Here is a 15,070-nt window from a genome sequence, read left to right as displayed (position 1 = left end):
TGAAGATTAAAGAGAGATGGATTACATTTGCTTTATTTAAAACCAAATTTAAGTAATTCAGCCTTTAGTCTTTCAAACCACGCTATGCAGAGCCTGTTTGAGCCTATTGAGAGCTTTGTGTAGCGTACAAACAAGTGAATTATTACTTGATTCAAAGCCGTGGCTGAATCATATAAACTTCATTAAGCATTGTTGATGTTTTAGTTGTTGAATTGCCCAATTCTTCGTCACTGTAAGAGTGAGAACAATCCTCACAGTTACTAGTTTCACAACTTTTTATGGAACCTCTTTGCAACCAGACATGCTTTATACTTATTAATACTCCCATAAGGATTCTCCTTGACCCCGAAAACCAACTTGCAATCTATAGCTTGCCTATTAGGAGACTAGAGACCAAGTATTATTTGCTAGTAAGGTATCATATTCAGTATTCATTGCAAGATGCCATTTTGGGTCCTTGAGTATTCATTGCTAGATATAGGAGGACTGGAAATAGGACTCATTCTTCTGGTACCTGTGGAGTGTGAGAATCAGTATTGGTTGTTCACGGTGCTTCGGTGTGGCGTAGGCGGAGTCTTTGCAGCGGTGGAGAAAAGCACCTGCAAGCAAGTTAGATGAATATTGCAATAGAAATTTTTGAGTTTGTTATTGTGAAATCTGAAGTGGTTACAAAAATTTATATAAATGCTAAGAGTTGTGACAGCTGTAAATATCTGACAGTTGTTATCTAATCTAACTATAATTTGCTATACAAGTATCATTAAGGAGTCTAAGATAACTTACAAATATGACAAGATGATGCATATGATATATACGCACCATCATGAGGGGGGAATGTTGCGATATTTAAAAGTTGTGACTGTTAAGTTTCATATTCACTATTTATTATATTGATTAATCTTTCCTATATAAATGTACATTCTCCTCACATAATATGGTATATTAAACATATTTTCAATCTTAAAAATGTTTGAGTTATATTTTTTCATTTCTTTTGATTTTTGGGTTGTTTTGTTGAATATAAGAGATCGGTTGAGATATTTTATGTTTTTATTTTTATTATACTCAATCTTCAATTTGACTAAAAAATTTCTCATGTGATCAATTAGGTGACTGAATCCGTGTTGACAAAAAAAAGGTAGAAATGTCATCGATCGCAAATAATAACAGGTTTACTATATCTCACAATGACTTCTACTTTAGGTATTTTCATTCACTTTCTCTTTGCAAAATTTCTATTATTTTGTTGATTCTCGTGTAACCTTTTCCTTATTCAACGCTAATACACATTTTGTCTCAATCTTTTACAGAATTTGGACAAACTTTTACAGAATATGGACAGTGACTTTGGCCTTTATATCAACTATCAGTATTTTCATCTCTACCATCTATATGGCTTTCTTCAAGGAGTCGTCTGTGCTTTTAGTAATAGATACCACCATGAATGGAATTTTTATGATGGACTGGGTTCTTGGCTTTTTTGTTGCTTACAAATATGATGTGACTCATTCACAAATAGCATGGAATTATCTTGTGAGGAACTATTCGGTCTCGATCTTAGACTTAATTTCTTCAGTTCCGGTACAAGTTTTCAAATTGCTACCATATCAGAACAAGGTGGTATACGCCGTACTCTTGATTCGCTTTTGGCGTCTAAAGAAACTTCTAGCCTGGACTTCAAAGTAAGTGTTGTGACTTATATAATTTTATAATTATTAGCAATTATTGAGTTTAATAATTATGACTAGTATTTCACAAGTGATAGAGGACAACCTAGAAAAACTAATAGAGATTTTATAATTATCTCTAACAATGATGATGGGACTTGGAAGAAAATAAGGAACATGTGGAATATGCATGGCAAGAAACATGCAAGTCTATGAGAACTCAGACATACCGGAGGAGATGACAATACACCAAGCAGATCTCAGCATCACTAACTTCAAAAAGGCTACCAATCAGATCTCGAATCTGCACCAAAACCACAGTAATGCTCGTTTACTTAATAACCCTGGCACAAAAAGGCAGCATAATAGAGATCAGCGGGGTAAATGGAAAAAACCTCAGTCTGGAACTATTAAAATGAATACAGATGCAAGCTTACACGAAGATGGTACCTGGGGTATGGGGGCTGTTGCTCGTTTGATGATGACGGTGAGATCCTGGCATCGGCGACATGGAAGTCTAACGGGCGGAAGCAGTGGCTCTCTATAAGTGAACCTCGCGGTGGAATGACGCTTTCAGAGAGTGGAATTTGAAGGAGATAGTGAAACTTTGATGAAAATCATGAGAGGAACCCTTGATATTCCCAAAACATATGTTGGTAACATCGTGTTTGGCATTAAATGTAGATTATCCTTGTTTGAAATGGCCACTTTTAGTCATACAGGTAGGTTTAGCAACAAACTGGCCCATGTTTTGTCGGGTAAAGATCCTCTCCATTTATAACTTTTTCCATTTGTTGCAATTTGAAGAGAGATAGACACAAAAAAATAAGTGGTGGGTCCTATCACTAAGTGGATCCCACCATCATTATTTTATATGTGTCTATCTCTCTCCAAATTGCAACAAATGGAAAAAGTTATAAATGGAGAGGATCTTGACCCTGTTTTGTCTCAACATGCTTATGTTGAACCTGATAGAATTTGGATAGAGGATTTACCAACGGCTGCCAAGGCCCAATTAGTATCTGACCTTAACAACTAATCCAATTCTTTTCTTTCAAAAAAATAAATAAATAAGTTTCCAAGAGAGAATTAGAGATAAGTAAATAACCTTTTTTTTTACAAAAAGTGTACAGTTATCACAGCTTAGTTATAGTATTTTACAATGATGTTATGTATACAAGTTTACCCAACATCATTGTGTATGAGGGATGTTATGTATTTTACAAAACTGACATGTGTCGGTCACCGTACATAGTTGGGATACACTAATAACTAAGCTAAGCTAACTAGACACTTTTAGTCAAAAAAAAGTTTAAAAAATATTATTTTTCAAAAGAAAAAAACTGACAGGGCACCGGTGAAAGCTGGAGCACCGATGACTCATGGCGGCAGACCGACGGTGGTCTGATATCTAGACAGTGCTGTGATAAATTTATAATTTTAATTAATCATAAAAAAATTTAAAACAATTGCTTTATGTTTTTTTTCTTTCAATAATAATACATAAGTGGGCCTCAAAGCCTTTCACACTAATCCTGCAAATAAGTAGAAAAATAGTGGGTTAGGGCTTAAAATATTATCTCCACAAGGAGGTCTAAAATATAGTGTTCTTGGTGGGGGCTTATAAAGTTGAGCTTTATAATTTGGGGTTTTATTGCTATATAAAGCTACTTGTAAATGTTTCTATTCATTCAGTGAGAATCAGATATTGATAAAAAAAAAGGTGGTTAGAAATCTTCTATGAACTTTATGAATTTTACATTGTGAAATACAAAGTCATTCTAAACTGTTGAACATTGTATCCAGAGCAAGGCTCAAAGTCCTTTTTTTATGGGCAGTTCAGCCGTCGTCAAGTCTTACCCCAGTTAATTTTTCAGTATGTTACTCATACAAAAGAAAGAGAGAGAATTGTATCTTATGTGGTCATCACCAAATGAGATACGCACCACACCATCGTGACCAAACAATGTCGGTCTCCCCTCTTCTGAAACCACGACGATAAATACTCCTTAAAGACTCTTGATTATGATTTGTGTCACAAACATGTTAAGAGTGTATTTTCCAATACTGCCAATAAAAGATCCAAGTCTTAATTTAATACTGTGGACTTTGATATTTAAGGTCTTAGATGTGTATCTACAAATTTAGGATATCAGTACACTATGAGAGTGTTTCCATTTTTTATGAATATTTTATTTTTGTTTATTTTATGATAAAATTTTCTTTTTTGTACAGGATGGAAGAAACCCCAAACCCAATATGTTTCTTTTGGATTCGGTGTGTGAAGCTTATGAGTGTAAGTATTTGGCATATTATGTTTATCAAATTTTAAAATAGAATAAGATTTATTGACAGAAAATAGACTAACAGTATATCTATATTTATATAGCTTGTCCTTCTTCATATACACGCGTGGGCATGCATATTTTACCTACTTGCTTCAGCAGACGTTGACGCGCAGCTGTCGTGGACCAATGGAAGGGAAAAAATTTTTAAGCTAGAGTTATGGAGGAGATATGTCACTTCCGTGTATTTCGTCACAACGATATACACAACTGTTGGCTTCGGCGACTTTCATCCATCGACTGAAGAGGAGATGATTGCTTGTCTAGTCTATATGGCTCTAAACATGAGTTTTGGAGCTGCTTTGTTTGAACAGTTCATCAGTTTGGTAGTCAAAACGACTAGGCCTACAGGCAAAGATGTGAGTAATATTTTCACCAATTTGGTATGTAGGGGCTGTGGGTGAAGTTTTTTTTATCGTTTTCATATCCTCTCTTTCCTATTATCTTTTCTACCACAAATTTATTGTGTTGATTTCACCTTTAATGCAATAAAATCAGTGTACATCAAAGGCAGGAAAAGGAAGGCGGCGCTTTAGGTTGTATGCCAAGAGAAAAGGTACATACTTGTCATGTTTGTTTCTAGTTAAACTATAAGTATCATTATCAAGTAAATTACAATTTAATCAATGAATATTTATTCTATAAAAAAAAGTATATAGATTCAAGTCAATATTTTGACATTTATTCATTTGGTATAGTTTGAATATGGGAGAAATTAAATAAATACAACAACCACCAAGCCTTATCCTACTAAGTGGGGTCGGCTACATGGATCAAAGTACGCCATAGCCCATAGTGTTCTATCATAAACCATATTTGGATCAAATAACTTGGTTTATAATGTTATATTATTCAAAACCAAGTGATTGAACACAAGTAGTTAATGAGCTCGCCCTATAACAAATCTTAAAGAGAACCTGAATTTGAGTTCGATTACTAGGGATTAATAGGGCCTGGCTGAACTCCGGATTACTAGGGCCCGTCGCAACATCTAGAACTAGGGCAAGGTATACTAAAACGTCCTCGGACAAAGACCTGGATAGTTTGGTTTGGGTTAAAGATACAAAGCAATTCAGATAAATTGATAGCCTTGGTATCAAAATAGAAATTTTATGGCTATCAAGGACAGGAAAAGAATAAACAATAAATCAGAAAAAATGAAATTCTTAAGAGAAAGATATGGTCTATTACCTGGTGAGAGAATTTCAATCTACATATTTGACCACTGACTGACATCGGAGTTGAAATGCATCGCCGGCCATTTCAACCACCGGAGCTTTGCGCTTTCATAAACAAAAATGATTTTAGAATGTCAAAATGAAATCTCAAATTGAAAATTCAAAAGAAAACACAAAGGTATGACAATCGAATTGGAAAACATAAAGGGTATGACAATCAAATTGAAAATTCATACGAAAACCCAAAGGAACATCGATGTACTTACTCCAATCCAAAACCCAACTAAGGATATTAACAGATCTGGAAGATGGAGGAAGCGTGCGATCTGGTTTGTTTCAAAGTTTGTTGTGTTTCAACCACGCGTGCGTGTTGTACTCACAGCCAGTTATGTCTTTCTTGTGTTTTTTTAACTTAGTTTGTACGCGTGTGACCAATGGAAAATTAGGATTAGAACAAATTTTATTTTATTTTTGAAAGGAGGATTAGAACAAATTGAAAATTAATTTTAATTTATTTGAATAAAAATGATAAAATTGAATTTGTCCACCTTCACTTCGAAAGACTAAACTACCCTTATTTTTTTATTTTTATGTTTGCTTTTGTGTTTAATTTGCAGTAGAAAGTAAAAATTTTGATCTGTGCGTTTCAATTTGTTGACGAAATTTTTTAGACTAAAACTGAATATCATGGAAATGGGAAATATTTTTTTCTCAACCTTATAACAAACGCTAACCATGCATTTTCGAAAATGTTGTTCTTAACCTTGAAAAAACACTTATGTAAGTGCAGGTGGTTCTCTCTCTACTAGTAACGCAAGTTCATCAAAAAAGAAGAGTTCCCTTGAAAGCCAACCCAAAAAAGATAAGGACTTTGATGTCTTGGTCCCGGTAATCCTTTTATTTCAATACATTCATCTCTTTCAATTTAAGAAAATAAGATTTGATTTTTAAATTCTGTCAAACAAAAAAGGTTTGATTTTTAAATTGTGTTTTTCATTTTACAGTGTGCTGGACTCAGGAATATAAACAATACTTGTTTTATGAATGCAGTTTTACAAGCTTTTACTCACATTTTGCCACTGCATAGGGGTCTTCTACTTCTTGATTTAAAGTTACATAGTAGTTGTCCCCGTAAGTATTTTTATTTATTAATTTTTTACTTTATTTTTTAACATCAAGATTTTGATTTTTGGAAATGGGAATTGTTTGATTTGATTTTCAGGTGCTGATGAAAACAAATTCTGCATTCTTTGTGCCTTGCGAAACCACTTGACCGAAGCTGGACATCCTTCTAGGGACACAGTCAATCCTTCTGAGCTTTATAATGGATTGCAATGTATCCTTTTATTTCTTCTTTCTAGTGTTGTTAATTGTGAAAACTTATTTATCTATTAATTAAATGTATTGTGAATTGTGATTCATGACACATATGCAATAGCTTTCATGCCTGAGTATACAACGGGTAAGCATCAGGATCCACACGAGTTCATGATTAAGGCCTTGACTGCACTGAAAGGATGCTTGCTTGAGTACAATAATCTAATTGATCTAACATTTAGGGGTGCTGTTGTTAAACAGGTATGCACATTAATACTATTCTTTCCCTTGTAGTTTAATTTTAAATTATGTTTCAGAAAAAAATATATGATCAGTATTTACATTGTACAGCATTTAAAGGAATGGATACAACTATAATTACAATTAAGATTCTAAACTATTACCATGACATTGTTGATACTGAAAGTATGTTGATTGTGATAAGTTTGGCTGAGCATGCTACAATTGTAATTGTGATAAGAAAACCATGTTTCTTTGTGCTTTTGTTATTCTCAGATTATTTTAATTATATACTTTTTTTATGTTTATTTTTTTCAGCTTCGATGTTGCTCTTGTAAAGCGTCTGATGAACCAGTACACCTGGAAGTGTTTGATCTGACTTTAAACATAGACAATGCAAGTGACACTCAGACGGCACTTGACATTTACTTCAATATCTCAAAGATTGATGGTGCAGCTTGTAGTTTCTGCAACAAGGTTGGATTCTGTGAGGAAAAGCGTTGGCTTCTAGAAGCTCCTTCTGTCGTCGTAATTCATTTAAATAGGCTTGTGTTTGAGTTTGACCCTCATAGTCGAAAAGGTCATACTCGAAAAGAAAACAAGAATGTTGGCTTCAAGATGGATATAGATTTAGAGCCATATGCCTTAAGCCCGACTGAGAAAGAAGTAAGTTTGGAATTTATTTTACACTTTCATACATTTTTTCAAGTTTTGGGCTTGTAGGTAAATCAATTCTGTTCCAATCATGGTTTTTAATTGTGGTTTTTATGTTGCAGCCGCAATTTAAAACCACTGTTCCGATTTCTCCATTTCAATTCCATATTGTTTGACTCGTTTTTTATTTAACAGGGATATTGGAAATATGATCTGTATGCCATTGTTGAACACGTGGGAGCTTCAGTTAATTCAGGGCATTACATATGCTATGTTCGTTGTGTTGGAGATCAATGGTATTCGATGAGCGACACTGTGGTAATGGAAAATTCTTTCTATAGGCTAGTTTAACCCTTTTTACCTGGTTATATGGTTTTTGTTTGAAATTAAAAAGTAATAGTATTTGATCAATGCCTGCCACTTTTTCAAAATTTTAATTTTGTCAGAGGTTTCTTTTTCAGATAGATGATTGTGCTTATTTAAGTTCAAATGTGAATTATTCTTAGGTGACTAAAGTTTCTGAGGAAGCAGTGATGTCCAAAGAAGCCTACCTTTTGTTTTATTTACGGAAAGGTACACCCTGGTTCTCTAGTCAGGAGGTGCAAGCTACTGCTTCAAAGAAAAGGGTAATAATATTGGTTTATACCACCTAATTTCAATGGTTTTTTTTAAGCAATTACTTCCAATGGATGACATTATATATATTGTGTATGACAATGAAAAAGCAGTTGAACATGTCAATTATTGACATTAACTAGCTGAGTAGATGCTTGGGAATCAGAAAGGAAGAATAACCTAAGGTATGCAGTTTTTAAGGTTTAGTTTTTTTACTATCACTATGGTGTCAATTAAAAGTTCTCTCTTCTTTTTCAAATTCTGTTGAAATAAAATAACCCAAACTTTTATTAGAGAGAAACTTAGGAGAGTGCAAGTAATTTGAAAAAATTGAAATATTTTTATTTTCTTGGTCTTTCTTTTTTATGCAGTTTTCTTTTTCATGATATATAACATTATAAGAATATTGAATTTCCTTTCTAGGGGTTTCTACTACAACAAGAACAAAAGATAAAATTTGTATTTCCTAATTTAGCTCACCACTTTTATGAATCAAATGTTGTACAGTGTTTGGGAGTAAGGTTGTGAAAAAAGGGAAAATCAGAAAAGAAAATTTATGTCTGTATTGTCATGAGTTGAATTTGGTAGAATGGCTGCAAATATTTGAGCTTATTTATAAGTCTAAGTTGCAGGATATTTTACTAGTGGCACGTTGGGATCGGATGAGGAGGCGGTAGCTAACAATGAACAAGGAGGGAATGATCAATGATTTAGGCATATTGAACTTGTGTAGGTTTGGTATATGGAATATTGAACTTTGGTCCCATCTTCATAAGTCGAGATCATAAAGTTGGGTCGTGTACGTATACTTTGTTGGATTTGACATGTTGATTGATCATATGTATTTTAAGTGTACGTAGAGCAATTTTTGAGGATGCACTCTATTATGCAGCTAGGTTATTAGCAAAATTTGATAAGTTGAAGCGTTCCCACCATGATCTACTATAGGTCATTGGTTTACATAAAAAAAATTATGTGTTTTCTCTCATTTCTACTACTTTGACCCTTCTATTCTAACTCCTTCTATTCTTACATATATAAGTTTCACAAATAATCAAAACCAATGTAACACTTTAAGTTGATCGAACCTGAAAATACATTATTCTGACATTTGCTATAAAATAAAAATTACATATTTGAATATCGTAATTTCATGCTGAATTCAAATGATCCCCACAAACCATCTAAAGGAAGCCCCCCTTGGACTCATTAAAGGGTCGTAGTCAGACAAGTTTCATTTTTCCTTTGTTTTGTTGCTATAAAAATCTTATCTTATAATCTTATAATAATATAAATGTAAAGAAATTTTGCATTCAAACCCTAGCAAAACCCTAATGCAGCCCTGCCCATTTTTACAGATTTGCCCTTTGTTTGGAGCCAAAATCATGTCTTTCTAAAATGACAATTTAACCCTTGATCTAAAACCAGGAGCAGCCCATGGTATTATGGTATTAGAAACCACTTTTGCAGCTTTTTTCTCAGCACATGATATTAGAAATCAATTTTGAGCTTTTTTCTCACACCCTCTTCTCTTCCCTCTTCCAATCGATCACTTCTTCTTCATCCCTCCCTCCCTCCCTCGTCCTTCTTCTTCCTTTATTCTCCATCTAAGGCTGATTCTCCTTCCATTTCACTCAACCAACAGGTTTTATTCTTTCTCAATTAATTTATTTTTTCGCTTTACCACCATTATAGCTTCTTCTTCATCTTTGCTTATTCTGTAAATGCATGTATTTGTTATTTCTTCTCAATCGATTTTGTCTGGTTTGAGGGTTAAGTGCTATCGTAACGTATCAACTTGATTGTTCTCCCTCTCTCATTTTGATTTTGATTTACAATTCCATTGTTTTTTTTTTTGTTGAGAGATTGATGATTCCATTGTTAGTTATACTATTTCAATTTGATTTCGGTTGATGATTCCATTGATATTTCTACTTTTGATTCGTTTCTATTTTAGGTTTCAGATCGCATCGCGCATTGCAATGGATGGGAGGATGGATTCTGGAAGTTAATCTTGTGAGTTTTTTTTGTTAATTTGTGCAAAAATTGAATTATTATTATTATTATCTCATTCTTGGTGTTTAATCATCTTCCTTTTGTTTTTTCTCTTTATTGGGGATCTCCAAGTTATCCTATACATAAATTGGCATGCTTTGCTGCATAATGAGAAATAGAATCAATCAAATAGTATTTGCAATGCTCTCTCTGGATTTATGGTTTAAAATGAAATATAAAATTAATCAATATGTTTTTTTTTTTTGTTGATATGATTTAAGTTTGAGGTTTAGTTTGATATCCCTGTTTACAGAGCCTTTGGATTCTTATACACCTCAAGAATCATTTTGGTGATGATTCGGCATCGTTGAGGTAATTCTTAGATGTGCTTATCATATGGTATCAGATCATTCTTTGTGAATTCGAAAGAAAGTAAATAGTATATTTTTCTTTCATTTTGACATTGTGAATTTATATGATATCAAATTTGATTGCTTTATGGTGTTGTTTACCTGCAGTGAAAGTGAGTATGAGAGAGAGAGATTCACCAAGAAATGATGAAAGCTACTTTGCACTCTAAGTGTTTGATAAAAGGATCACTATACCTTACACGAGGCTTTCTTGCTGGTAAGTCCCATTCTTATTTTCTTCTTTATGCATTTCATAAATTTACATCTCTTGAAATTTTGAAATGAATTTATATATTTCTTATAGATTGTTCAAAAGAAGATATTGGCATTTGGTCAATTTATCTTTTAGTATCTGATTATAATTGTGAGTTTTTGGAAAATCGTTATCATAACATTACTTACTGCCCAAGCGCAGGCACAGGTAGAACAAAAACAACTAGGTGGAATGGCTGACCTAGAAAGCTTTATGTAGATTTGGACGATTTTGACGTGGAAAAATGAGAAGGGGTTGTCAAGGCTGCAAGGCACATGCTGAGTAGTTGGAATCAGACCAATTTTCTGCTGGAACTTCACCATATTCAGGTCACAAATCTACAACAATCACTTGAAGAAAGTGTGATGTTGGGTCATAAAATGCAGCGTAGATGCAGGTGCACCTCTATTTTATCAACAAAATATGTATGGAATTGGGATATGCATCAACAATGACAGTGGTGAATTCATCTAAGCAAAAACCAAACACAAGAAACAACTCCTTTCTCCAAAATAGGCAGAAGCTATGAGACTTTCACAATATATTATTCGGTTTGTTCTCTTTCATTTTGATTTAGATTTACAATTCCATTGTTTTTTTTTTTGTTGAGAGATTGATGATTCCATTGTTAGTTATACTATTTCAATTCGATTTCGGTTGATGATTTCATTGACGGTTAAAATATATTTCAACACATTGAATTGAGATTGATGATTCCATTGTTAGTTATACTATTCTAATTTCATTGACGCTTCATTTTTGCTGCTAAGTGATATGCCACATGCTACTACTGTGTGCAGTACTAGGTGCTTAGTTTGTGTTTTCTACCATACCTTTTTGCGATACATGAGGGAAAGAGTGCGGGAGGGGATTGTGTGCAACGTGTGACGAAAAATAGGATACATACAAATGACAATTGGAAAGTGACGTTGACTCCAAATATGCATTTTCCATTATGGCACAAAGAAGCCGAGACAGTTACGCGACCGATTTCAGTCATGTTCACTATTGTTTGTCCATTAGTATCTCCAGACAAGTTTTTTATGCCTCTTCATATAATATGCATAGTTTAGCTTTTTGCTACTTTGATATTTGTCTATGTACTTGGTTTGGATACGAAACACAAGATGATACTTGACTATTAGAAAGATGTAAACAACTATAGAAGTATTTTATTTATATAGGCAGAATATGGATTCTTTTTTGCAGTCATTTTTTGTTGCGGCATTTATATTGGTTTAAATACAAGTTTTATTTTTCTGTTACCAAGCATTCCCGGTCTTGAAATATTGGTTTAAGGAGAATTTTCTACATGGTAATGAAGTCTTCCTCTACAGACGAGGTTACAAATTCTGATGCAACTAATTTTTTAAATAAAGGAACACATCTTTTTCTCTGTAATTGCTTTAATATTGATATATGATGTGGTCTTTAATAATGGAGTCCATGCTGCAGAATTTCATTATGGCAAGGAGTACACAAGAAGTTGCCGAGGGATTACTTAAATTAAAGGGTTGGTTAGTTTGTCTTCGCTTATTCATAACAAATCTGCAAAAAAAAATTCTTTTCTTAAGAAAACTCAATATAAAATTATTTTTTATTGTTATATGCTTCTTGCTGTTTTTTTTTATTGATAAACATGTGATATTACCTTTGCCTTTCTCAGCTTAATAGGTCTGATCGATGGTGATGACGAGTCTGATCTGTTGCTTCGAACTAACCTTTTGAAACTACGCACTTGCCTCATAGAATTCAATACAACCAATGTAAGTCATATTGCCTTATTGTGAAACATCGAAACTTTCTTTTTGATTGGTTATTGATCTCCGTTTTTCTAAGGAAAATTATACATATAAAATAAATTGCAGTTAACAAATTAGCAATGTACTTGGTAAAAATTCATAATCTATAAGAAACATTTTAGCTGAAAAAAAACTAAAAATGCAATCAGGCCTAAAGGTGATATTTCTATTTTGCGAGTTTTGTTTCTGTTGCTACCTGTGATCAGCAGTTTCTTCTCCGTTTTTTTTTTGGTGAACGATGCTCTTCTTTTTTCTGTTAAAAAAAATTGGTGTTGTATAGTTTACTAAAAATTCATAATGCAACAAATACATTTAAATGGTACAAAAAAAATAAATATGAATGCATACTCACATAGACATTGCAACTCAGGCTAACACTGATAGTGTATTTTTCGAGTTTTGTTTCTGTTGCTACCTATCATCAATACTTTTTTTTTTTTTTTCATTTTTAGTGAATGATGCTCTTCTTTTTCCTGTTAAAAAAAACTGGTGTTGTACATGGTTAAGGAAGATTCATAATGCCACAAATCACAAATACATTTAAATGAAAACTGCAAAGTTAGAAATGCAAACTCACATAGCCATTGTAACTCAAGGTAACAGTGATGGTGCTATTTTACAGCAGAAAGGAAAATTGTCAGCGTGATTTGTGAAGAAGGAATTTAAACTCACAAGTGGAATATATGTAATGTTGTGACATCCAAATAACAATGACTATATTGGTTGGATGATGATTATTTAGTAGTGGAAACATTTTGTTTTGCAACTTCCTAAACTTAATCACTGCTTCTAGATTGGACAATGTGTCAGAATCTAATTTTAATTTTGAATGTATATTATAAAGTATTAATATACACTTAACTTGGTGATTATAATTGTGTGAAGGGGGAGTGATCAATGGCTTGATGGGCTGGTTTTTGTTGCTGCAAGGGATGCTAGCTGTTGTTTGCAGCCTGCCTGCAGCAGGTGTTTTTGACCCCCTGCGTGTTTGGTTCTTTGGGACCCTGCTATTATGTGACTTTTCCTGGCTTTGTTTTTTGGAGTTTTTTCCTGGCATTAGTGGAGTGCAGCAGCTGCTGGTGTGTCTGGCATCAGCTGGTATGGCGGGAATGCCGCAGTTTTGCGGTTTTGGGAGTTTTTAGATAGGTCTGTTATGCCTTAGTAACCGTTGGTTTGCCTGAGTTTTGTTTATGTTCCACTTCTCAGTTGGAGTTAGGAATCTTAGGGGTTTTTTTTAATTGAGTTTTCCTTTTGGGGTTGAGGTGCCTACTGTTATATGGCGCCTTATTGCACTCTTTTTCCTCCTTTGCGGGACAATGTACAAAGAAGTGTTCCAGAATGTTCGATAGCCTATTTTATTATTCCATGTTTGTTGTTGTCAGAGTTGTTTGCTTCATCTATATTTTGCTTTAATTTGTTTTATTTTCTTTTAGAACATTTCACGTCATTGGTTTTTCATGTCTATTCATTCACATGTATTATTCCTCCATTGCTAATGAAATGTGTCCATTACTGTCCCGTGCGATAGCACGGGTCGACCGTCTAGTTATTATTAATATCCTCTACTAGGCATGAATTGAAGCTCGCAATGTATCGCATGATTAATTGTGAAGTGTCAACACACAAGTTGGTGGGGCCAATATGGATGAGAAACGTGTTGAGATTGGTTTATAAGTTGATAGTGGGTCCAAGTCCAACATTAGACCCACATAAGTTTCCCACTAGGCACAGTGACTCCAGGTGTTGCAAAAGTTAATTAATTAAGACTTGGCCTTTGCCATTGTCTATGAATCAACTGAGTATAGTGCTCCTTCCAACATAGTTGACTAAACCATTTGTTTCACATTTGTGGCTGAGATCATGATAGGTGTAATTCATGATCTGATGCTCACCCACTCTTACATTAATTTATCATCTATGCAAATAATAATAAATTCAATTATATAGTATGATCGAAATCACATTTTATAGAAGAAGAGATAAAAAGAAAGATAGATTAAAATCACATTTACAAGTACCAATGAAGTGTAAGACCATGTTTTAGTTAAAAGGTCTAAGTTGAACCAACGAAAAAAAAACATTCTACTCAAAGAAAACACATGCATTCTTCCCTCTAATAATTTCTTGCCTACAATTTTATTTTGTCATCCAAACAAAACCTTAGTGTATTTTTCTTTGTTATCATCGGTCATAATAAAGGTTTTTGTTGCTAGTTGCTACTCTTGTACACTACAACAATACCTCATATCGGTTGACGTCACCTTTTCAGGTCTGCTCCATTTTTAGAGTCGAACACGATGACCTTGGAACCCTTTTAAAAATTTCATCTTGAACCTCTTCTGGATGGTATTACTGGTCTGCCTACAATTGTTCCTTCTGAACCTCGCGAGTCTATCCCACTAGATTAACCTACAATTGATCTCTTAATCTCATGCCCACTACAATCCGATAACCATCGTCAACCACCCTATAATATGATTGTTCCTAATTAAATGTATAATATCTTCTATAATAGATCTTTCGTTGTGCTATTCAGTCACATAGTTTTCAGCATGTCTCTTTTTTTTTTTTCTTATACAACAATCAAGTTTTAT

At 33.6% G+C, this 15,070-nt stretch overlaps 1 protein-coding gene and 1 long non-coding RNA gene across 3 annotated transcripts; one reads left to right on the top strand and one right to left on the bottom strand.

The window, feature by feature from the left end:
• Positions 1-5,618, bottom strand: LOC11439164 (uncharacterized). Of its 2 annotated transcripts, none has more exons than XR_003011652.1 (5): positions 5,457-5,618; positions 5,204-5,295; positions 2,118-5,047; positions 1,898-2,011; positions 1-599 (listed from the first exon to the last, which is right to left on the bottom strand). It is a non-coding gene; the product is annotated as an uncharacterized lncRNA (long non-coding RNA). The 2 variants fall into 2 exon arrangements; XR_003011651.2 differs by having other exon boundaries at positions 2,118-3,202.
• Positions 5,619-5,870: 252 nt separating this feature from the next.
• On the top strand, positions 5,871-13,859 carry LOC11439163 (ubiquitin carboxyl-terminal hydrolase 20). Its single transcript, XM_024781400.2, has 16 exons — positions 5,871-6,078; positions 6,195-6,321; positions 6,413-6,526; positions 6,629-6,768; positions 7,066-7,413; positions 7,597-7,719; positions 7,908-8,027; positions 8,130-8,201; positions 8,649-9,661; positions 9,974-10,032; positions 10,325-10,383; positions 10,530-10,638; positions 10,837-11,225; positions 11,475-12,187; positions 12,341-12,440; positions 13,362-13,859. Exons 2-8 carry the CDS (start codon positions 6,231-6,233, stop codon positions 8,157-8,159), a joined length of 966 nt encoding a protein of 321 aa, XP_024637168.1. The 5' UTR covers positions 5,871-6,078; positions 6,195-6,230; the 3' UTR covers positions 8,160-8,201; positions 8,649-9,661; positions 9,974-10,032; positions 10,325-10,383; positions 10,530-10,638; positions 10,837-11,225; positions 11,475-12,187; positions 12,341-12,440; positions 13,362-13,859.
• Positions 13,860-15,070: the final 1,211 nt, after the last annotated feature.

The sequence above is a fragment of the Medicago truncatula genome, chromosome 4 (genome assembly GCF_003473485.1).
Source record: "Medicago truncatula cultivar Jemalong A17 chromosome 4, MtrunA17r5.0-ANR, whole genome shotgun sequence".
Taxonomy (NCBI): domain Eukaryota; kingdom Viridiplantae; phylum Streptophyta; class Magnoliopsida; order Fabales; family Fabaceae; genus Medicago; species Medicago truncatula.
The sequence above is the reverse complement of the archived record's forward strand: the minus strand, read 5'-3'. Positions and strand labels throughout refer to the sequence as shown.